Source organism: Temnothorax longispinosus, chromosome 5 (genome assembly GCF_030848805.1).
Source record: "Temnothorax longispinosus isolate EJ_2023e chromosome 5, Tlon_JGU_v1, whole genome shotgun sequence".
Classification (NCBI taxonomy): domain Eukaryota; kingdom Metazoa; phylum Arthropoda; class Insecta; order Hymenoptera; family Formicidae; genus Temnothorax; species Temnothorax longispinosus.
This window is the reverse complement of record NC_092362.1, coordinates 21,806,992-21,829,753: the sequence shown is the minus strand read 5'-3', so window position 1 is coordinate 21,829,753 and position 22,762 is coordinate 21,806,992. Positions and strand designations below refer to the sequence as shown.

At 33.8% G+C, this 22,762-nt stretch overlaps 5 protein-coding genes across 5 annotated transcripts; 1 reads left to right on the top strand and 4 right to left on the bottom strand.

Moving 5' to 3' along the window:
• Positions 1-687: 687 nt before the first annotated feature.
• Positions 688-1,551, bottom strand: LOC139813498 (cilia- and flagella-associated protein 263). Its single transcript, XM_071779007.1, has 3 exons — positions 1,345-1,551; positions 1,004-1,278; positions 688-903 (listed from the first exon to the last, which is right to left on the bottom strand). The coding sequence occupies exons 1-3, from the start codon at positions 1,541-1,543 to the stop codon at positions 766-768; spliced, it is 612 nt and encodes a 203-aa protein (XP_071635108.1). The 5' UTR covers positions 1,544-1,551; the 3' UTR covers positions 688-765.
• A 1,274-nt stretch (positions 1,552-2,825) lies between these two features.
• On the bottom strand, positions 2,826-4,549 carry LOC139812661 (fas apoptotic inhibitory molecule 1). Its single transcript, XM_071777663.1, has 5 exons — positions 4,462-4,549; positions 3,730-3,962; positions 3,531-3,656; positions 3,418-3,467; positions 2,826-3,301 (listed from the first exon to the last, which is right to left on the bottom strand). The coding sequence occupies exons 1-5, from the start codon at positions 4,479-4,481 to the stop codon at positions 3,140-3,142; spliced, it is 591 nt and encodes a 196-aa protein (XP_071633764.1). The 5' UTR covers positions 4,482-4,549; the 3' UTR covers positions 2,826-3,139.
• Positions 4,550-8,075: 3,526 nt separating this feature from the next.
• On the bottom strand, positions 8,076-9,078 carry LOC139813272 (uncharacterized). The gene is made up of 4 exons (XM_071778662.1): positions 8,841-9,078; positions 8,670-8,753; positions 8,422-8,580; positions 8,076-8,332 (listed from the first exon to the last, which is right to left on the bottom strand). The coding sequence occupies exons 2-4, from the start codon at positions 8,727-8,729 to the stop codon at positions 8,171-8,173; spliced, it is 381 nt and encodes a 126-aa protein (XP_071634763.1). The 5' UTR covers positions 8,730-8,753; positions 8,841-9,078; the 3' UTR covers positions 8,076-8,170.
• A 3,244-nt stretch (positions 9,079-12,322) lies between these two features.
• LOC139813178 (F-box/WD repeat-containing protein 9-like) lies at positions 12,323-16,751 on the top strand. The gene is made up of 5 exons (XM_071778535.1): positions 12,323-12,475; positions 12,552-12,790; positions 14,259-14,529; positions 14,588-14,893; positions 15,316-16,751. Exons 1-5 carry the CDS (start codon positions 12,341-12,343, stop codon positions 15,421-15,423), a joined length of 1,059 nt encoding a protein of 352 aa, XP_071634636.1. The 5' UTR covers positions 12,323-12,340; the 3' UTR covers positions 15,424-16,751.
• A 3,010-nt stretch (positions 16,752-19,761) lies between these two features.
• On the bottom strand, positions 19,762-22,544 carry Faa (fumarylacetoacetate hydrolase). The gene is made up of 8 exons (XM_071778537.1): positions 22,278-22,544; positions 21,410-21,639; positions 21,184-21,324; positions 20,856-21,109; positions 20,558-20,764; positions 20,308-20,453; positions 20,026-20,143; positions 19,762-19,945 (listed from the first exon to the last, which is right to left on the bottom strand). Exons 1-8 carry the CDS (start codon positions 22,359-22,361, stop codon positions 19,869-19,871), a joined length of 1,257 nt encoding a protein of 418 aa, XP_071634638.1. The 5' UTR covers positions 22,362-22,544; the 3' UTR covers positions 19,762-19,868.
• Between the last annotated feature and the right edge of the window lie 218 nt (positions 22,545-22,762).

Below are 22,762 nucleotides of genomic sequence, written 5' to 3'. Positions count from 1 at the left end.
TAAGGGAAATTAATCTCTTTCCATGTACGTATAACTATATGTACTTCTATGTTTTTATAAGATGACATTTTAATGACTCAACATGACATTGCAGAAGATTCTTACGTAAAAACTTTTTGTTGCATATTGTGTATATTTATTATTTTTTTAATGACACATATTTTAACAAAATTAGATAAAATATTCTCAATAAATATATTAGGAATAGCTGGACCTATATAAATCTTAAATATTATATTGTTGAATAAAATTGTTTTTTCTGAATGAAAATCGATGCAGACAAATGTCTTCAATTTTAAATTCTTATAAAATTCAAATGCAGGTGGATAAATGTTAACTTTTTTTTAGAGCTGTTAAATATATTTATAATATTTAATATTTATTTATAAATGTAAATCTATTAAATAAAATTGGAAAATATACTGCGATCTCTTAAGTGTAAGTTCGTTGAAAAGAGTTTGACTTATATACTGCTCGTAAGCAACTGCTCGGAGTATTTCCTATAACGGTATAAATCTATTTTCTACGGTAGAAAAGAGTAAAGAGACAGATATTGTATCTTCTTCATTTCATATAATTGTGTCCACTATTCTATGCAATTTGGATTGTCTCAATACAATAGCGTATAGATATTTTGACTCTTTCCTGAAAACAGAAAAGATTCTAAGAACAAAGATTAGCAAAACTACATTTGTCAAATAAGCTAGAATATTATCTTAATTTATTAAACATTTTCTTAATTACATAAATATATTACTATTATGCTTAAGATATATCTTGTAAATGTTTTCGAGACTTGAGCGTTATTCGCTGAATCTCTCTTTGCCTGCTTAATTGCTTGTGGATTCTTTGTAATTCCTGTAGCTTCATACGCATTTTAATAGAATCTATAACACTCGGGACCTGCATTTATGACATTTTGCGTAAATAACGAGATTACAAATCTTTTTTAAATCTTATACCTTTAATCTTTTTGTACAAAAAATTAAATATTGTTCTAGGAAAAGAATGTCTTCCTAAGTAACGTTATCAAACTCGATACATTAAGTTGCAAACAAAAAATATGAAAGAATATTACTTCAAAGTTCTCGATTAACTCCACCGTTGACTTAAGTTGTTTTTCCGCTTTCTCTATTTCAATCTTTGTAGCAATTTGTTCTGATTGCAAGTTTATGATCTCCTGTCTTTTGGAAACAATTTTGTCTTTTATTTCATTCATAATCAACATCAAACCTTCCACTTTTTCCTTATGTTTGCTCAATGCAATGCTATAGTGGCCTGTATCAAATTCAACATTCAATTCAATTTATATACTGAAAAAATAATCGAGTATCTATTTCTTACCCACGATTCTCTTCATTTCGAGGAGATACTGAGTTTTCTCGTCAATTTTTCGTATGCAAACCTCATTTTCTATGTTCAATTGTTCGAAATCTATGGCGCGTAAAGCCTCGCCCAGTTCTTTTCTCTGCTTCAACTGCAACTTGACTTTTCTTATCTGACACTTTATGGTAGTCATCTTCAATCTGATTTGTTCCACCATGATGTCGACTACTTTTAACCGTTCTTCTACAAATCTACACGATAAAATTGAGTCTTTCGTGTCTATATCAGATCTAATTGTGAATGATTATTACATAACACCTGATAAACTTTTCAGCCGGTATTTTCCCTGTAATGCTATCTATGCCTTTCTGTACAACGTTTTCTTCAAATTCTTCCCTAGTTCTACAAGTTTCGCGAGTGCTAATTTGACTTTCTTCCATTCGCGCTCGTAGATATATCTTTTTCTTCGCCGATGTTTGTTCGAATTTTTCTAATCCCTTCTGTAATTCCCGAATTTCGGTATTTGCCATTTCGATACGATGCATATACGTGATTCTACGATTTAGCAAGAAATATTGTAATTGTAACTAAAAAAACTGTAAAAGAAGTTATAGCGTCTAACGGACGGACTTTGTTCCTCCTGTTGGTGCTCTGGCTGTTAAAAGACTTGGCGTGACGTGTCGACTTCCGGATCGCACGCTGGCGACGCTCACTGAATCTCTGTCGCGAACATTCACAAGACTTCCGGTTACACTTATAACGGGTGATGTGCGAGAGTGTTGAGGCGCGATTTTTTGTACGCGCTTAGCGGTTTCTAAGATTTGTGCTATTGCTAGATAAGATATATTAAAAGTTATATATAATGTGTTAATATGCGAGAAGAGCAATCTAAAATAGGAATATGAGAATTTCAGAAGAACTTAGAATGAATATAAATTAAATAAAAAGAATACTTTGAAGACTTTCAGGATCTCGACGCGCGAGGTATCGTTCAAAAATGTCATTTTCTAACCTCAGGAATAGATTCGAATAAACAATATCTTCAAGTGCTTGTCGTAATTCCGTTTCTGTCATATCTAGAGATTAATGGAAAGCTTTTGTGATTTTTAACATATAATTAAGTTACATAGATTTCCTTACCTTCATAATAACAAAAATCATCTTGTTTAGGAGTTAAAACTAGAGATCCGATGCTGAAGGCACTGCTTTGTTGCCGTGACATATTTGGTCTTCAAATTTAATCTTTAGATATAGTAATCTCTTTAGATTATTTAAAATTTGACATTTTATTAAAAGTATCTAACGTTACATAATACATGTATTTAAACGATTCAACTATGCCTGCGGTTAGTTTCACGCTCACAGCGCTAAAAGCATCGTTCTATCTTCGTTTGATATTCGATATGCAACGAAGACAAAAGATGCTTACAGCGCTGTGAGCGTGAATCGAACCATAGCTTTTATGTCACACAAATAGGGATATAAAAACTCCAGCTATCTTCAGGTAATATTCTTTAATAATAGAATACATTTTTGTGCAAATTAAAGTAATTAAATTTACAATACATTGGATTCAGGGATTTTTATTTTACACTCATAGTTTAAAAAATGTACACAAAGTTACATGGCACATTTGATAGTAGTGTGATTAAATATAATTTTAAACAATAATAACATTTTAAAAATATTGTGTTTCACACTTGTGTAGTCATTTATTGATGCATATAATGTATGATTATATTATCAATGATGTGCATATACTTATATCAATTAGTATCAAACACGTAAAATCTAATTAGACAAGTTAAGATGTTCAAGATTCTTCCAACAAACCTTCTTGCTGTATTTCAACGTCATTGATATATAAAGCATACGCTATACCAATCTCTTTTTGTTCCGAACTATAAGATCTGATAGCGGCCGGTAAGCCGCCAACGGAGAAGAGAATTTCCGCACCACCGTCCATAAATTCGCTCTATATAAATTATTTAATTTATATATTTAGTATCAAATAATTATAAGAGGATAGATCTTTTACTAGCTAAATTTCTAGTAAAGTAATAGTAAAAAAATTTCTACTCTTGTAATTACCTCAACTTCCACTTCTTGTCCATTCACCCAAACGCTGTGAGCGTGTTTATCTGCAAATGTCATGAAATAGAAGTCAAGTATTTCAGCTATATAATACTACTTTAATTAATTACCTAACACGACTCTATATTCTTCGTTCCCAACTTTGGCCAACCAAGTCTCCAGTATTTTTGATTGCGATTGGACAAATTGCTTGTAGCTCTTTCCGTTCACCCACAACGAGTAAGAATATTTCAGACCTATTTAATTTTATAACGAATTTATAAATAATACAGTATTTATTATTTCATGAATGAGATAATGGGGTTCTACCTGGCATTGGATCGACTCTGATCACGAACTTGGTGTTATTGAACATAAATACTTCATCACCGACCAGACGAAACATCCATTCTCTGTGAACTATATTATTGCCATCGACTTTTACCATGCGTCGGCCTGTTGCCGTTCCATGTTCAAACTCCACCACATGATTCCCGTCGCTTAAAGGAACAGTCCATTTGGCAGTAGGTTCGTTAGCTGAAGTTTCCAAATGCTGAAGACTTCTAAATAGATATTAAAATAAACGCTATGTATAGTATTAATTAATGTATCAAAGGGCACTACATAAATGCTGAAAGTTAATATAAATTAATGTTAAACATAAAGTATCATCAAACAAATAGTGTTTATAGCGATCAATATATTGCTTTTGAAACTTTTGACAATAATTACAGAGTACAACTTTAGAGACTGTTTAATAATATTCGGGTAATGTGATTAGAATATAGATATATTTATATAAGTAATAGAAAGTCTGTGGATGCATGCGTGTATGTGTTAAAAACAAATAAAATGTACATTTCTTAGGTTAAAAAAGTAATTGCATATTCTTCATTGCTATAACGACAATCAATAGTACAATCATGGATACAAGTGCAATGGTAGACCTTGACATTGTGCAGCTCATATTTATAGAAATAAAAATATTGGTAACTATTGCAATTAAATAAACTTTGAAGAATAACAACACCTTTATAGTTAAGATTCGTGTAATTTACTTACCGAAGTAAGACGCCTGCCATGTTTCTCCTGCCTGCACCTGTACTAGTCTCTTTATTGATCGGTCTTACTACCACTACCACTATTCTCGCAATCAATAATCGAGTCTCATTTTATACGTCATATTACATAATATATATTACTCCTTTGAGCACATTGTAGTAAGCCGTTTAATTTTATTGTATTGATTACATAAATTGTATTTATTGACAAATAAATACGAAACACACGCGAAATATTATAAATAATTAATTATTTTACAGTAAATAACTAATTGCTTTATAATTAATAATTAAAATGAAAACTATAGTTAGCAAATGACTCCGGTGGCCCTCTAGTCTCGTACAATGGACAAAAGCCGGTGCTCACTGGAATAGTATCTTGGGGTATTATTCCATGCGGTACTCCAGGCACGCCATCCGTGTACACCAGAGTGTACAAATTCAATGATTGGATTGCGCAGAAAATTGGTAGTTATTAATGACAGCAATATTGACGACGTATCACTGTATACCGATAACAAATTATTATACATTACATATTATTCAACGTAAATAAATATGCAGTATAAATGAACAATGATATTTTTTATTTTAAACCTACATAAAATAAAAACTAATTTAAGTAGTATTTTGATTGGATAAAGAAACATTTATGGCAAAAAGTATCGCTATTCGTATTCTTATTTTATTTAACAGATAACAGTCATAAACAGTTATTAAATATATACTTGTTTTACTTAATCTTAAATATATACTTGACACTCAGAAATCACATTGCGTCAACACCCGCGAGGGCCATCGCAATGCTTTGTTTTAATTAGACAGTCGGATTTCCCTAGTCCGTGCCAGTTCTGAGCTGAGCGTTGAATGGCGGCCGAAGAGGACGACCACGACGGCTCGCGCCGCCACGGAAGCCTCGCAGCAAGGAAGATCCGCGGGAGGCCAAAGCACGGGACCGAGCTCGGATCCCCGGGACCGGCGCGAGAATGCCGATCGGTTCACCTCGCCCAGGCCCGGCACGTCAGCCAAACCCGCTTCCCGACCAAGCCCGACACGCCCCGCTCCTCAGAGCCAATCCTTATTCCGAAGTTACGGATCCAATTTGCCGACTTCCCTTACCTACATTAGTCTATCGACTAGAGGCTCTTTACCTTGGAGACCTGCTGCGGATATGGGTACGAACCGGCGCGACACCTCCACGTGACCGGGGCACGTTGTCACATCAAATGTAATTGCATGCAAAATGTTATCCAAACTGTATTCAACGTAAATATCAATATATTATAGTGCGCTGCAATGTAAAAAAGTAAAATCCTTCATAGAAAAATTTATTTTATTTCAAAAAAGTACAAAAAGCATGAATTTTTCGTCTTAATCTAAATACAAGAATTCCACTCGAATGCGCAACTTATTGATATACATTTTTTCTTTTACAATCATGTCGGTGATTATAAACATAAAATATTTTTACTCGTTATCGTCATCCGAAGATTCGCAATAGATTCCCATCAAATTCGTGACAACGTGCCCCGAGGGCATTTTTTTACTTCAAAACAGCCTCATGGCCGACACGTTTGAGATATTCATAAGGTTAGGTATTACACGCGGTAGGTAAAAGTACATACTTTAAGATAATATAAAGGTCTATTCTATATAGAATATATATAGAATATATATAGAATATATATATATGTATATATATATTCTAAGTAGTTAAATGTTATAATATATATATATAGAATAAAAACCGTTCTAGAATCCAATAATTAACATTGATACAAAATAAATAATTGTTAAGAAGATCCTAAACCCGTCTGTATTACCGACCAAATTCTATATCTGTCATTGTATAGACAATGATGATAGACAAGGATGGGGGGGGGGGTCTTGAATTTTCCCTCGGGTGAGGGAGAGTAGGTGTCTTCTGTCCGAGGACAATTTAACACACACAATGTAAACCAAACCAATAGGAATAAAGGAAGCCAGTGCATAGGTACTATACTACCTTTCCAATTCTCTTAAAGAAATCAAAGATAAAATAAAAGCAGTTTCCAATTTTTGCTCCTAATCAAGACATAAATATCGATCGCCGCAAGGTAACCCGCGGCTCTAAGGTCCTCGTCCATCTTGATTCTAAGATCATCGTACTTACAACAACGCAACAAAACATGATTCAAATCCTCACATTCATATCCGCAGTCACACCGTTGTGAGTCCACATATCCTTTTCTATATAAGGAGGATCCCAGATTAAAGTGATTTGCTCTCACTCTGTTTATAAACGTAACGAAATATCTCTCGGCATTGATCTTACTGAACCAGGGCTTGCGGGCCTTCTCGTCATAAAAATTATTTAAAAAAAAGATACCCTTGTAGGCAGCGCCACGCTTTATAGAGATCTGTGTAGCACACCAGGTCTCCTCTCTAACTACGGCCATCAGATCGCCGATCGGGATCTCAATGTTCGCATCAGGGGGCTCGCGAGCCGCCTCCTTAGCCAGCTCGTCTGCCCACTCGTTTTCTACTATACCCACGTGAGAAGGGATCCAGATTAATATAATTGTTTTACCATAATCCTTTTCGAGGGAGTAAATAAGCAATCTAGCTTCAGTCGCATATCGATTTCTATGGACAGACAATAAATTATTGCGAATCGCCGAAAGCGCCGATTTGCAGTTAGACAGAATGATGACGTGCTCGTCTCTAGATTCTCATTAGTCAATCATTAGTTTTAATGCGGCGTTAATAGCGAAGACCTCCGCGGTGAACAATGAGCACATCTTGGGCAAGCTGATTTTATAAGCAGTTTCCTGTCCCTCGATCACCAAACTAGCACCAGTGGCGCAGCATACCGAATCATATGATCCATCAGTAAATATGATCCTAATTTTTTCTTTCGTTTACTAATGTAATGCTCCATTTATCTTATTTAATATACTTCCATTCATTTCAGGACCCTAAGCTTCAAGAGTATTGCGCAGATGAAAAAACTGAAAACTTGTTGGTCGAAAATCTCTACCTGAAGAGTAAGCTGAAACGGTTACATCTTATTTTGAAAATGTTCTTTCATAATCCGAAAGTTGCTGAATATTTACAACAGCACAATGTCAAATAATTTATTCGCCTTTTTTGATTACTTTGTATCAAATAAAACTAGTGTACAAATAAAAAATTATACTTTGTATCAAATAAAATGATTTTGAACTGTATGAAATAAATTTCATTTTCCAAAAGATTGTTACTCCATAAATAACACTGTAACTGCATAATAATAATAATAATAATAATAATGTACATTGACTAATAAAAACTCATGCTCACAATATCTCCAGAGAAATTAATTTTTAAAAACAATACTTTATTTCATAAAATACATATTTATAGACCATATATAATATTTATTACAAAGTAACAAGCAGTTTCAAAGGGTTTACTTATATGGTCTATAAATATGTATTTTATGAAATAAAGTATCGTTTTTAAAAATTAATTCCTCTGGAGATATTGTGAGCATGAGTTTTTATTAGTCAATGTACATTATTATTATTATTATTATTATTATGCAGTTACAGTGTTATTTATGGAGTAACAATCTTTTGGAAAATGAAATTTATTTCATAGTTCAAAATCATTTTATTTGATACAAAGTATAATTTTTTATTTGTACACTAGTTTTATTTGATACAAAGTAATCAAAAAAGGCGAATAAATTATTTGACATTGTGCTGTTGTAAATATTCAGCAACTTTCGGATTATGAGAGAACATTTTCAAAATAAGATGTAACCGTTTCAGCTTACTCTTCAGGTAGAGATTTTCGACCAACAAGCTTTCAGTTTTTTCATCTGCGTAATACTCTTGAAGCTTAGGGTCCTGAAATGAGTGGAAGTATATTAAATAAAATAAATGGAGCATTACATTAGTAAACGAAAGAAAAAATTAGGAATTTATGCGGCACGTACCTCAACATTTGGTCCAGAATGCGACATACTTGGATTTTTTTGATTGTCGTCAGTTGACATTTTAGGATGTAACCGTTTCAGCTGACTCTTCAGGTAGAGATTTTCGATCAACAAACTTTCAATTTCTTCATCTGTGTAATACTCTTGAAGCTTAGGGTCCTGAAATGAGTGGAAGTATATTAAATATGATAAATGGAGCATTAAATTAGTAAACGAAAGAAAAAATTAGAAATTTATGCGGCACGTACCTCAACATTTGGCCCAGGATGCGACGTACTTGGATTTTTTTCATTGTCCTCAGTTGACATTTTACAAACAGCCAAATACTTAATCTAAAAACACAAATATGTCAAAATGTGACAAAACTGCAACATGAAAACAATTTTTCGCGATGAGTACCTATTATTTAAATAATATACCTTCTGCCCTTGAAATTACTGCTCCAAATACGTACAAGGAAACGGAGTCACGATGTGTCGATTTACGATAAATACGACACTTATAAAACAAATTATACTGTCGCGCGTTTAAGAACACACGTCTAATCAATTAAGAATCAATTAATACTTATTTTTAGTTTTACAGAATCGATATTTCAGCTAAATTTTTACATTAATCGCGAGACCGAAAAGCGTATTGACGTTTACGAAAAGGTTATGTTTTCACATATGATTGGTTCAAAAATGGCGGATCGAAAATACCTACTTTTTAGAGCTCTACTCGTACTAAGCACGGTATTTTTCCGTGCATCGCACCGGCTTTCGCGTTGCGAACGTAGCACGTCGTATCGGCTGGATTCGGGGAGCGCGCTATTAGCGCTATTTGCTTATTCTATCCTTGTTTTACACCTGATGAGCGATAAAGATAGAACGATGCAATAGCGCTAATAGCGCGCTCCCCGAACGCAGCCATAGTGCAGCGCGAGCAGCATGTTTTGACATGGGCTGCATTCGGGGAGGCGCGCTATTAGCGCTATTTGCTTATTCTATCCTTGTTTTACATTTATGAGCGATAAAGATAGAATGATACAATAGCGCTAATAGCACGCTCTCCGAATGCAGCCATGGGCGCACGACGGAAGAGAGTGGGGACACGGCCCAGGGCCCAGCGTATTCGCTCCGTGCGTTTCAGCGCCATCTACCGCTATCGCCATGCAATAAAAGTGGAAACAACGATGAGATATGAGATATGTTTATTATTATATGTTGATTATTACCAAAGCTTCTTGTGCAATAGATGCAGTGTATTTTTTTAAATTTTACTGTTAATAATTTCGGTAAGTAAAAATTGCTATACGCGCATAATCTATGATTGTTACTATATAATTGGAGGTTGACTGCACAGCGGTATTTATGTCACTTTAATTACTGGAACTCCTATTTTTTATATCAGAAAACAATAAATAATAACTACTGTTAATTAAATATTGCTTTAAAAAATGTCAGTAATAAAAAGTAAAAAATGACGCAACAACTACGATGACCCATTTTTAATAATAATACGTCTAGTTGAATAGGAAAATATTCCACCCTGAGTTCACTATTCTCTCACCCGAGCGCTTTCGTAGCTCGTGCTATCCCCTCCAACCAAACGCACAGAGCGAATTGGCAGGGCGCAGCGCGTTTCATGGTCCGCTTTGAATGATCTCGCACCTCGTGTGCACATGCACATCGTTAGATGGTCTTTTCCTGCCGAACAGTCGTCGAGTCCACTCGCGTATCCGAGTGATTTGTGAATTAATCGTTCGACATCCGACGAGTAGGGTAAGTATCCGGCAGCGACCGTTATCCGCAGGCTTAATTACAAGCTTATTAACATTCGGAAGTGAATATTTTTCGGAAATATATTGTTTTTTATACGAAAATCGCGAGTGAAACAAGATTATGCAATCGAGGCTTTATACCTATTGTAATTCTGTACTTCGAGTACAAAATATATATTAAATATAGATTGGAAGAGGCTGTAAGGGTCACAACGCTGATCAAGATGCGTTTAAATATTATAATGATTTATTCCTCAAAATCCAAAATTTAGAGCCAAATTTCCGGTACAAAAAAGCAGCAATGCTGATTAAAAGTGGTGACAAGAAAAATCTTGGCCTAGTCGCCAACATAATAGCGTGCGCTATTGAAATGCATTTTTGTTCGAGCTGCTGCGATGGGTATTCTCTTCCTTTAGCTATAACGTTTTCCAGAAAAATATTGAGAGATTTCGGTGTAGTCTTTTACATCCGTCAAAAAATCATTGCTTGAAGGATATGCAGATGTGTCGTTGATTTGTGAGCGAATATCTTCCCGAATAATGACTGTAGCTGCAGTGACTACTCGAAAGCGTTCTTCCCGTTCATCGACTTTCTTTCGTTCATACCAATAACTCGTCAAAATTGTATATCCTTTGTTTTGGAAACATATAGTAGTAAATTAGTAATCTTCTTATTTGTCGCTATAAAAATCTTGTCACCGTATTTTTCTTTTAGTTTTTTTAAAGCAGCGGATATACGGCGATTCTTCCGTGTTTACACCAATCACATCATCCTCAGTCGCCTTCGTTGAGCCAGTCTCGAGCAGATCGAATAAAACTATTCAGATTTGCCGCGAGATAAAATGAATAACGAGAATGCAAGCTGCGCCTACGACGGCGAGGAAAATGCACAACTGTCACCACTGCAGCGTCTCCCGGTGGAGGTTGGTATAAGAAAAAATGAAAAACCCGTCTAACGCGTGCCTGCGTACACGTGTACGAAATTCCTTTTTTTAATCGTCGCTATTATTGCATCCGTTAGTCACGCATTATGGAACTTTTAAGAATGGATTTTAATCAGGATTATTTTTTTTTTCTAGAAAAAAGCACAACAAAAATCTAAAAAAAGAACTAAGCAATTTCGATCAGAATCTATTCCGAAAAGTTCCGTAGTAAGAGTCGCTTGTCGAAGGAGTGTAGGGTGATAAACGATGAGCGACGGTCGACTCTCTCTTTCATTCTGTCTCCATCTCTTTCGGAGCGTTTGTTTGGTTGTGCGTTTAATTTTTTTATTCTGCTGTATTTCAGATATTCCTGCATATTTGTTCCTTTCTAGATGGGTCGACGTTGGTACACGGTTTGAGGTTAGTGTGCACACGGTTCTACCTGATTTTAAAAGATGCAAACTCACTGTGGAAAGCACGAATTAACCATATATGGCCAGATGCTAGCTACCCGCTTTTGCCTCCCGGTTAGTTCAAATTAATAGCACCTTACGCCTTGCACGACCAATTATTTTTGTGAATAAATTTTGTGTACGCCATTTTACGTCAGCGCTGTTCGAGCTTCCGCAAGCATTTGCAAATTGCACATTAGTTGCATACATTGCGTTATAGATTTCATATTTTGCAGTATTTTAGTTCTTTTTCGTCTTAAAAAAATAAAAGCGTGTTTTACAAAACATATTATATATTTCTTGATCTCTATCTTTTTTTATTTATAAAAAGTCGTATCGAGAAAGCTTGTACAACTCTGTTTATTGCAACAATCGGATGTGCATAAAGTAAGAACTTGAATACACTGAAAAAAAATATTTGTTATTAAAAAGAATATTTATTATGTGGTTCTTAACAGCTTATTTACTCAATATAATAAACATATTTATTTAGAATTACATTTTTATTTAGAATTAAATATTTTGATTTAACTAGCATGAATATTTACTTCAATAAAAAAAATAATTTTAAGTAAATGGATTTAGACTTCATTAAAATTTTTTTTCTCTTTGTGTAGACATTCGATCGAGAATGTGTTTGTAGTTTATTTGTACTTAATTCAGGTTATATGTATATAAATTTTTTTGTATTCACAATTAGTATTATGGTATGAATAAGTTTTCATATTTTTTTATGTAAGAAGTCACATGTCAATTACAGCGAGTCCCGACGAACTGTGTTGGATGTTGTCATACGTTACAATCAAACAAGAAACAGCACTGTGGAAACAGCAAGAGTCTAGAAAGAAGAGATTGTTCATCAAGAAAAAAAGTGGTTATATGAATAACATTATGAATGCTGTGTCACTGATGCATGTAGTAGGTATCATATTATGTCAAGTGGCCCTACTCTCTTTGTAGAAATCGATATAATGATAATTATTTCTGCTTTTAGAATGGAATCTCTCATGCAGTTTATGCGTCAAAAACACACTTATTTTACAAGGAACTTCCTCAACGCAAGGAATTATCTTATGAAATCGAAAATTTCGGCCGCATTAAATCAACACATAGCTCAGGTATCAGGGATCTGACGGCGATAGACAACACGATCTACAGCTGCAGCATGGATCCGAACGTCAAGTCGTGGATGTTCACTAACACCGGTCTTGTCTATCAGAGAACTTACGATTTGTACGTAATAGCAGAACTGTTATTCCTTTCGGCCGCTTCGCGATAAGAAGATTGAGTGAAGAAAGTGCTTCCTGTTTATGGGAGAAATAATCGTTTCCTACCAAGTTATTCGAATGCAAATTGTGCGTTTTGTGTCTTGCTTGTTGAAACAGATAATTTGAAAACGCGATTTCAAAGTTTATTCGTCAAACCTAATTCACTGCATATTAACTATTTTACTCGTTTTTTTTATCAATGTCAAATATTTCAGGAGCCTTACCTCTGTAAAGATAACCCCGTATTTGTTGAATTGTGAGTTTTCTTTTAACCGTACCATATTCAAGTGTTCAAGTCTTGAACTACAATTGTGCTAATTTTTGCCGCAAATATGAAAATAATATTTTGAACCGTATTCAAAGTTAAAAAAAAAAAAAAAACAAAGTTTTGTTAATATAAGTACTATTTCTCGATTAAACTCAAATTTTTTTTTAGTAAAAAGATACTAACTTCATGCCACGTTGTACCATTGAAAAAACATTGATATATATTGTATATATATATATATATATAAAATTTGGCAGCATAACTTTTAATAATTTGAAAATGTCAAATTTTTATGTTATAGATAGATATATATATATATATATATATCTATTTACTGAAAAAATTCGAAAAGTAGATGAACATAAAAATTTGACATTTTCAAATTATTAAAAGTTATGCTGCCAAATTTTTTTATCCGCCCCCCGTTTGCTGAATTTTTTTAATCCTATTGATTCTTCCGTACTTGTTTCGATTGTCGCTCAGTTGTTTTGTTTAGCACAACTCAACACAATTTACAAAACTTAATTATCTCCATGGTCTACAGATGGGATGAAATTTCGAATTTTTCTATTTCTAAAACCTAAGTTCTTAACAGTATTTGTATTTTAAAATCCAATAATTAGTGTTTTTTGTCATTAAAAAAAGTCGAACACAACCTAACACAACTTTAAAAAATTAAAAAATATTAAATTTATGTTTTACCTATTCCCATATATAATATAATAATTGACTTTTTATCAATTCCTTGAGTTATGGCTATTATTTTTTTTGTATTGTGTTCTCTGTTATTAGAACAATATAGTATAGAAATACAATAAATTGCGTTATAACAATATTTGTTTATATATCGTTATTTTTTTCTACTAAATGGATAAATATATCGATGTCTTTTGGCACAGTATTTTTTTACTAAACCAGTTAGTATCCTTTTATTAAAAAAAAATTTAGCTCAATCGGAAACTAGTGCGGTACTATAAAATTTTTTTTTAATACAATATAAAATATTGCTATCGTATTTACGGCAAAAATTAGCACAATTGTAGTTCAATACGGCGAAGTTAAAAAAAATTCAAAATGACATAATAAATTAATAATAAATTTAGAACAATATGTAGCACAATAGATGAAAATATAAAATTCAAAAAGTGCAGGTTTATTTTCACAGACCGAGGAGCGACAGATTCTCGTCATTATGGTCACCATGTATGTCATCGTGTCCGGGTCCGAGGAGGGACCTCTTTGCGACCGGCTTAGACTGCGGGACTATATACGTGTTCGACTCGAGATTTAGAAATAACCCGATCAGCCATTACCGACCTCACACTAGAGACGTGAATAGCTTGGCCATGAACGCGGAATACATCTTGTCTACTAGTCTGGACAAGACGGTATCCGTTTGGGATCAAAGAGCCGGACGGACCATGAAGTCTATCACAGTAATGTCAATTTTTAACATCGAGAAACGGGACACAATGTCGAAAGTGTACTTTTTAGTTTCCAGGTGAAGCGCACTTCCCCACGTGTATAAATATGCGACAGGATTTGGTTTTCGTTGGAACCAGAACATGGGACAAATCTCGAAGTTGGGACTTCCCGAAGTTGCACGTGCTAAATCCAAAGGACGATTTCAAGCTAGTGAAATCTTATTCCACCGAGCATACGAAAAGTATAACGAAAGTGCATCTGACGCACGAATGCCTGATAACAAGTTCCGAGGACGGCACTGTTAGAATTGCGAGCCTTACAGATCCGCCAAAGCCTATCGCTACTTTACGTTCAGAGATCGGAGGTATCAACGACGTGAGTATCGCACGTATAAGATTTGCTGAAAATATCGTATCATTGGTAATAAGATAAAACAAGTATCATTGTATCTATCGTATGTATCGTATCATTGACTTAAAAAAAAAATCGTTAAACATAACGTGTAAAATGAAAAATACACTTTGATAATTAAATTTTTATTTACATTTAAACTTTGAAATCAGATTTTATCGTTGTCTTCCGAATGTAAGTAAAATCCTTAAAATTAACAACATTCTTACAAGTCTTATCTTGCAATATCGTGAATTTTGTTAAACTAGAATTTTCGCCCGCGTTTCATATACTTTTGGTAAAAATTTGGTCCACTAACGAATGAGTAGTTCGCGTACAGACAGACAGAAGACGGTACTTATATATATAGATATTGTATGTAACTGTTCGTGTGTTTTATGTTGCAGATGGACTATCTGAATGGCACTCTCGCAGTAGTTGGCTCAGGTATCAAGGTATGGTGCCCGAAGTTGACGTGTTCAACAAAACGTGTTCAACGAAACAACAATAAATGAAAAGTTTCTATACGTGATTTATAGCTATTCTACAGCTGTATTTCTTTGATATGTGATGTATGTTCTTAGGTTTTACTAACCCTAGACAGACTCACTGGGGTGTACGGGACCCCACGCGAAATTCAAATTGAGCCGCTGCCTTAGGAAGGTTAGTTTTCATACCGAGACCCTACCATAATTCAGTTTAGTCATCCGGCAATCGACCTCTGTGATTCAGCGAGTGCATTAGATCCGTGCAGCAGCTGTGATCGAAAAAGAAAATCGTTTGGGGTATCGTACACCCCAGTGAGTCATTTACGCTCGACATTTACCACAGTAAAGTATATTTCAGATTTTTTGTGAAAATCGGTAATGAAAAATTATACACTTTTTAGCACTCCCCGGAAAATTCTACCCCTGTTTCATATATAATTGTTTAAGATTCGGTCAATTATTTCATTTTTGCTGTTCTTGCACAGCAACTGATTAAAACTTTGTAAAGTTTTTATGGAGTTAATTTTACTGTTTCCATATACTTTTATAACTTTTGACTACAATCGACAGAATCTGTTTTACTTTCCATTTCTTGCGATTTTTTCCATCCGACAGTTTTTCCCCTACTTCAGATGTTCAAAGAAATATGTTTTTTTTAAGAAACGAAAAAATCGCTTACATGCCCTTGAAGGTTGTCTATTTGTCTTTCAAAATCCGTTGGAAATTTTAAAATCGGTGAATTTTATGAAAAACTACAGCATTTTTTATAAAAATAGTCATTTCAGCCCAATTTTTGGTTCTTTTTCGTTTTTCGAAATTTTTTTACTGTTTTTTTTTTTTTACTACCGCAAATTGATGACTACTATCGTCTTCCCTATTAAACAACAAACAAAATTATCTATTATAAAGTTTTCTAAGAACATTCTAGAAATATTATACACGCGATATAAGTTTGGGGTTATTAACACCCCAGTGAGTCATTCACGTATGAGAAAAATAAGTAAGTCTGTCTAGGGCTAATTGTAAGGTATCTTATTGTAGGTATCTTATCTAATTGTACTATTCGAACGCGTCTCTTTAATGTACTACAATGTAATACCTATTGTAATATAATTGTAATATAATTGTACAATATATATACCTATATCATTCTACAAAATTAGAAGTACGTATCGTTTTGTTCAAAATTTCTTCGAGTAAAAGTTTTACTAACATCGCTTGCGTTTATCAGCTGAGCGATAATCATAGTTATAATTATAAACACATCTCATAATTATTGCGTTATCATGATGGGATCTTTTATATTAAAAAGAAAAAATAAGAGAAAATATTATTTTTTATATAATAAGTGCCATAAGAGAGTATTTAAATATATTTTATTTTATACATTGTATTATCGTATATCATATATCATATCATTTGTCGTTTTGCAAATTTTTCTGATAAAGTGTTTTATCTTAATATTATGCATTTTCTCCTCATGTAAAACTGTGCGTTTGCAGACTCGAGAAGCGACGCCGTGTAGAGATTCTTCGAGTATCAGAGAGACGCTTGTTTGTAACATTTATAAATAAAAGTACAAGTCGTGTATTCGAGTAATAGGTAACGCCTCTTATCCTTTTTTCGATTGCTGGGAAAAACATCTCTTCCAAATCGTCGCAGGTTCTATGGGATGGAATTCAAAGTTTCCAGAATGACGCGTGATGTTTCGCATTACGTTCCTATTGGAATTCTTTACGTCGCAACTCGATAGACGCCGTTAATTAAGTTTATAGACACCGTTAATTAAGTTTATTAAATAAACGTGCAAATTTTTAATCACTTTACTCATTATGAAAGAGTCGAATACAGATCGATCGAGATACGCACACTTTTTTCGCAACACCTTGTATAGGTAGCGTTGCTTATGTGCGATGCACGTGGGTGCATGATGCACCACCGGATATACGGCGGCGATTCTTCCGTGTTTACACCAATTACATCATCCTCAGTCGCCTTCGTTGAGCCACGGATTCAGTCTCGAGCAGATCGAATAAAACTATTCAGATTCGCCGCGAGATAAAATGGATAACGAGAATGGAAGCTGCGCCTACGACGGCGAGGAAAATGCACAACTGTCACCACTGCAGCGTCTCCCGGTGGAGGTTTGTATAAGAAAAAATGAAAAACCCGTGTAACGCGTGCCTGCGTACACGTGCACGAAATTCCTTTTTTTAATCATCGCTATTATTGCATCCGTTAGTCACGCATTATGGAACTTTTAAGAATAGATTCCTATCAGGATTATTTTGTTTTTTTTTCTAGAAAAAAAGCACAATGAAAATCTAAAAAAAAGAACTAAGCAATTTTGATCAGAATCTATTCCGAAAAGTTCCGTAGTAAGAGTCGCTTGTCGAAGGAGTGAAGGGTGATGAACCAGCGACGGTCGACTCTCTCTTTCGTTCTGTCTCCATCTCTTCCGGAGCGTTGGTTTGGTTGTGCGTTTAATTTTTTTAAATATATCATTAAATTCGTGAAAATGACAACAAATTAATAGACGGCAATACGAGTCAGGCGCGGTACGTGGTGCGCAAGTAAAGAAATTAATAGTTACAGAAGTAACGAATTACAATGTATATATATACATATCATTTTTTATATCTAATTATATCTAATGTCGATTTTATATAATCATATGTGATTATATTTAATCATTTTTTCTCGGGTATTAACCTAGGGTTAATTCTACATCTTCGTGTTTAGTATTTTCCGCGATATTTTATGAAATGAGATCGTTTAACGAATTCCAGTTGCACCGAATGCAGCATCCCGCTGAGTTTTGTGGGGACTTCCATACTCTTATTAAAAAGTCTCAAATTTATTATACAAATAATAATAAAATTATCGTTTCCTTTCATGGATTATTAAGCAAGAGAAAGAGCAAGACTTAGTTTTTATTATATTATTACACATTTTTTCTAATCATATTTTATAGAACTATGGGTTGTCTATTGTCTATCTTAAATAAATTGTAAACCATGTCCATGACACTTTGTTCTTCTGCAGGATCATGAGTTATATTTTTTTTTATTACCGCTGACTTTATATATTGAATATTTATCATTTCTTAAGTTTTGACCTATACGTTTTAAATTTATTTTATTTTTACCAATGTTTATTTTTACCAACGTTTGACTTAAGCCATTCCCGACTATCTATTTTATGTATTTATTATCGCTTACTTTATATTATTTATTATCTCTTACGTTTTGACCTACACGTTTTTCAATTTATTTTTGCCAACGCTTGACATAAGACTCGCCCGCCCCTGCTTTACCGAATCATTTTTGTATTGTGCGTCGTGTCGACAGGATCTCCTCGTACAGATCTCTTTGTACAGATCATTCCTTTGCCATATGTTCATACCATTTTTATTTGACTCTACGATGTATTCGTTCTCCAGACTACTTGGTGAGTTATTTTAGAATTCTAATTAAGACAAGGATATAACTCCTTAATTACTTTACAGATTTGGACCTTGTAGTCTCACTAAGTTTCTGTAAAACTTGGAAACAGTAAACTCACCGTGTTGTTAAGGAGAACATTTTATTATTGTTGTTAACATTATACCACTGAAGATGGCTCGGACAGGAGCCAAAACGTTTGGAATTTTGGATTTTGAGAAATAAATCATTATAATATTTAAACGCATCTTGATCCGCGTGTGACCCTTACAGCCTCTTCCAATCTATATTTATAGAACTATCTTGGTGTGTTACGATCAACTTCTTCTAGCGAGAATATATATTTTTTAATACAAGGCCCCGAGTCGGTCTTCATAATGTCGATCTTGCCGCCTTTTTCATCTCAGGTGGTCGGAGGTGAACCGGCACCGGAAGGTGCTTACCCATACATAGTTTCCCTTCACGCATACTCCCAGCACTTCTGCGCCGGATCCACTTTGAACGAGCGCTGGATCATAACTGCAGCAAATAAAAGGAGTACGTCGATCGCGATGTTTGTCACGAATCCGTCGTGCGCTTGATTGGATCTTCTCCCGTTAATAAAACCAATGTTTGCACTGGGCCATTGTACGATGAAATCTCCGCATGCAGTGTAAGTTCCAGACGTTCAATAAATTTAGTAAATTACCATAGCAGAGTAACGTCGCCTATTAACATGGCGATTTATCAAAATCTTTAATACCAATTTTAGGGTAAATCTTTATGTAGCATCTTGATAAAATAACTTGTCGTCTAATTAATATGTAAAGGCACATGTAATTAAATTTTATTAAATTTTAAGTTAAAATTAAATGTCATTGTTTTTTTTTTCAAATCTGTTTTTATTGATGGATCTTTAAAAATAAATTTAAACAATTAAAAATAAGTGCATAATGAAAAGTTTATTATGTACTAAAAATATAATAAAACATAAAAGACAGCAAAATATGGCTAAATAATTTTTTCCTTATTTGTATTTTACCACCAATTTCACTTTGTGTTAGCCGGTAACAATTTACCCGTACATGATCCAAAACCGACCTTATAGCCATCGCCAACACAATGACCTAGAAATAAATTAATCGTATGTAATTGCATTAGTAAATTGTTATATAATTTTAGCTATGTGTTAAATTTATTTATTTACCGCGAATGATCACTTCATCACCATCTTGAAGGAATTTTCTTGTAGTACCATCTTTTAACGGAATGGTATGTGTGCCTTTCCAACATAATTCCAGCATAGACCCATAAGAATCTGAAGTCTAAATGAATATTTTATATCAAAGTTGCATGGTAAAGTCATAATTTACGTAATTTGAAAGAAATAAATGTCACAAAAGAAATAAGATATGACAAAAATCAATTTAATATATCAACTGTGCTAATAATGTTAATTAAAGTAATAATGATCAGATTACAAACGCACGGTGCCACTTATAGTGCCGGAACCCATTAAATCACCAGGATTAATGTTGCATCCAGTGACAGTATGATGTGCTAATTGCTGTCGTGGAGTCCAATACATGTATTTGAAATTACTCCGGCATATTGTTGTGACTACACCACTTGGAGCTGTAAAAAGATAAGAATCGTATACAATTAAAAAACTGTACAAACAATATGTACAAGTATATAAATGACTATTATGAAAAAAGTATTAAAAAATGTCAACTCACGTTTAAGATCAACTTCCAATTTAATGTCAAAGTTACAAGACTCATCATGTTGCAAATACGGGAATGGTTCTGGATCTTGAGTCATATTTGGTATTTTGAAGGGCTCTAGAGCTTCCATCGTAACGATCCATGGAGAAATTGTAGTTCCCAAATTCTTTGAGCCGAATGGCCCTAATGGGACGTATTCCCACTTTTGGATATCTCGTGCTACAAAATAAAAAATTTTTTTTTAAAGTCAGAAGCATAATAATACACATTTAAATTAATTAAAGCGTAAATTTTTTCAATTATATCGTACCGCTCCAATCATTCATCAAGACCATCCCAAAGATATGATCATGTGCCTTCGAGGCTGGAACAGTATCACCAAGATTTGTGGATGGTCCACCGACGAAGAAAGCAACTTCAAGCTCGAAATCCATTAATCTGCATGGCCCAAAAACAGGTGCTGCACCTTCAACCGGAAGTGTTTGACCACACGGTCGTCTTATGGGTGTGCCTGACACAACAACGGAACTTGCTCTTCCGTGATAGCCGACCGGCAAATATTTCCTATTTTATATAGAAACATTTTATTTCTACAGTTTCTAAAGTACACGAATATAATAATTTATTAGGAATTTTACCAATTCGGCATCAGCGGATTTTCTTTCCCACGAAACATGATGCCGACGTTTGTAGCATGATTGATAGATGAATAAAAATCTGTGTAATCACCAATCTTTGCTGGTAAATGCATTATAGCATCTTTCTGGGCGACGAAAGTTCTATGAAAGATGTTACAAAAATTATAATAAGATTTTTAAAGATTTATGAATTTATAATATTAATTTTTGTTTATTGATTTCTCACTTAGAGCGAACTTCCGGATTTTGCAAAGTATGATTACTGGCAGAAAGTAGCTCTTGAAGTTTCGATCTTGCTTCTAGCCATGCTGGTCTTCCGAGTGACATAAAATCGTTCAGGCAATCACGACGAAATACATCCTGTTTACTTTGCAACAGTGGTCCATCGAAATAATTTGCAATAGCATTTAAATTTAAAATTTCATCACCAATTGCCACTCCTATTCTTTTCTCTGGCTGAAATATTTTAAATAAATATTATCTATATTATCAATATTCTCTATATTCTCTATACTATAGTATATATAATATCGTATAGTAGAGAGCTATTATATAAACAAATTAGTAAAAAGTAAAATATTGCTATAACTCTTGTATTTTAGGCAGATCTCATAAATTATATTTTAAATAAATATTATATCTATATTATGTCTATTTTATATATAAATACTATAGTTATTATATAAACAAATTAATGAAACATTGCTGTAACTCTTTTATTTTGGAATTTAAGAAGACAAAGTGAAAATTATATTATCGAACGACAGTAATGTACCAACCGATGGTACCAAAATAAAATCGCTACTAGACGGCGTTGAATGTGAGCAAGAATGGAATGATAACATTCCATTCTTTACACATATCATGTTATGAAAAAATATACAATTTATGCTTAATATTACGCAAATACTTTCAAAGATATTACAAAAATCCACAAAAGATTATTATATTTTATCACCAGATAACTCACGATTTCCTAAATGCCAATGGAGTTGAAAATGCGTAGTTATATATCTGTATTTAATTGCCTTGAAATCACATGACGTGGCATGATTTGTACACATGATCTACAAATGTAATTTAATTTTCCTTACCTTATCTTTGGTAGAGAAGATTCCATACGGCAAATTTTCGATCGGGAATTCACTAGATGCCGAGTAATTGATGAAAGATTTCATGGTTACAGCTGCTACGAACGACTGCCTGCCCGGTCGGTTTCTGTCACATGTGCTAGTAACGACGATCTGATAACTAGCGTTCGAGATCCCACCAAACTCGACTGGGAAGTAATTTATACACCTGTTTACGACGCTCGACGCCGGCGAGCCTCTGGTTTAACTAGTTCCGTACATTAATGCAACGAAAATTATTCTATCGGCTGTTTTATTTTGCCTTGAATGTTGATCAGTTGAACTTTTTATGTATATAGAGGCAAAACAGTTATTGTTACGTAACATGTATGCCCCAGCTTACTCTCATTTTCTTTGATTGATAAAATCTTTGATATCAAATTGGAGTAAAGTTTTTAACGTCTAATTATTTTTCAAATTATAGAGAATTTTTACACAAAATTTATATA

Coding starts and splice junctions, on each gene's coding strand:
- LOC139813498 (XM_071779007.1), bottom strand. CDS start 1,543: ATGGTGGAACAAATCAGATTGAAGATGACTACCATAAAGTGTCAGATA. Junction 1,279..1,344: donor CGAAATGAAGAGAATCGTGG/GTAAGAAATAGA, acceptor AATTTGATACAG/GCCACTATAGCATTGCATTG. Junction 904..1,003: donor TACTTAGGAAGACATTCTTT/TCCTAGAACAAT, acceptor TCATAAATGCAG/GTCCCGAGTGTTATAGATTC.
- LOC139812661 (XM_071777663.1), bottom strand. CDS start 4,481: ATGGCAGGCGTCTTACTTCG. Junction 3,468..3,530: donor AGAATATAGAGTCGTGTTAG/GTAATTAATTAA, acceptor TGACATTTGCAG/ATAAACACGCTCACAGCGTT. Junction 3,302..3,417: donor GACAAGAAGTGGAAGTTGAG/GTAATTACAAGA, acceptor TAATTTATATAG/AGCGAATTTATGGACGGTGG.
- LOC139813272 (XM_071778662.1), bottom strand. CDS start 8,729: ATGTCAACTGAGGACAATGAAAAAAATCCAAGTACGTCGCATCCTGGG. Junction 8,581..8,669: donor ATCCTGGGCCAAATGTTGAG/GTACGTGCCGCA, acceptor CACTCATTTCAG/GACCCTAAGCTTCAAGAGTA. Junction 8,333..8,421: donor ATTCTGGACCAAATGTTGAG/GTACGTGCCGCA, acceptor CACTCATTTCAG/GACCCTAAGCTTCAAGAGTA.
- LOC139813178 (XM_071778535.1), top strand. CDS start 12,341: ATGTTGTCATACGTTACAATCAAACAAGAAACAGCACTGTGGAAACAG. Junction 12,476..12,551: donor CTGTGTCACTGATGCATGTA/GTAGGTATCATA, acceptor TTCTGCTTTTAG/AATGGAATCTCTCATGCAGT. Junction 14,530..14,587: donor GGACCATGAAGTCTATCACA/GTAATGTCAATT, acceptor TGTACTTTTTAG/TTTCCAGGTGAAGCGCACTT.
- Faa (XM_071778537.1), bottom strand. CDS start 22,361: ATGAAATCTTTCATCAATTACTCGGCATCTAGTGAATTCCCGATCGAA. Junction 20,144..20,307: donor CCGGCACTATAAGTGGCACC/GTGCGTTTGTAA, acceptor ATATTCATTTAG/ACTTCAGATTCTTATGGGTC. Junction 19,946..20,025: donor TGATGAAGTGATCATTCGCG/GTAAATAAATAA, acceptor ATTTATTTCTAG/GTCATTGTGTTGGCGATGGC.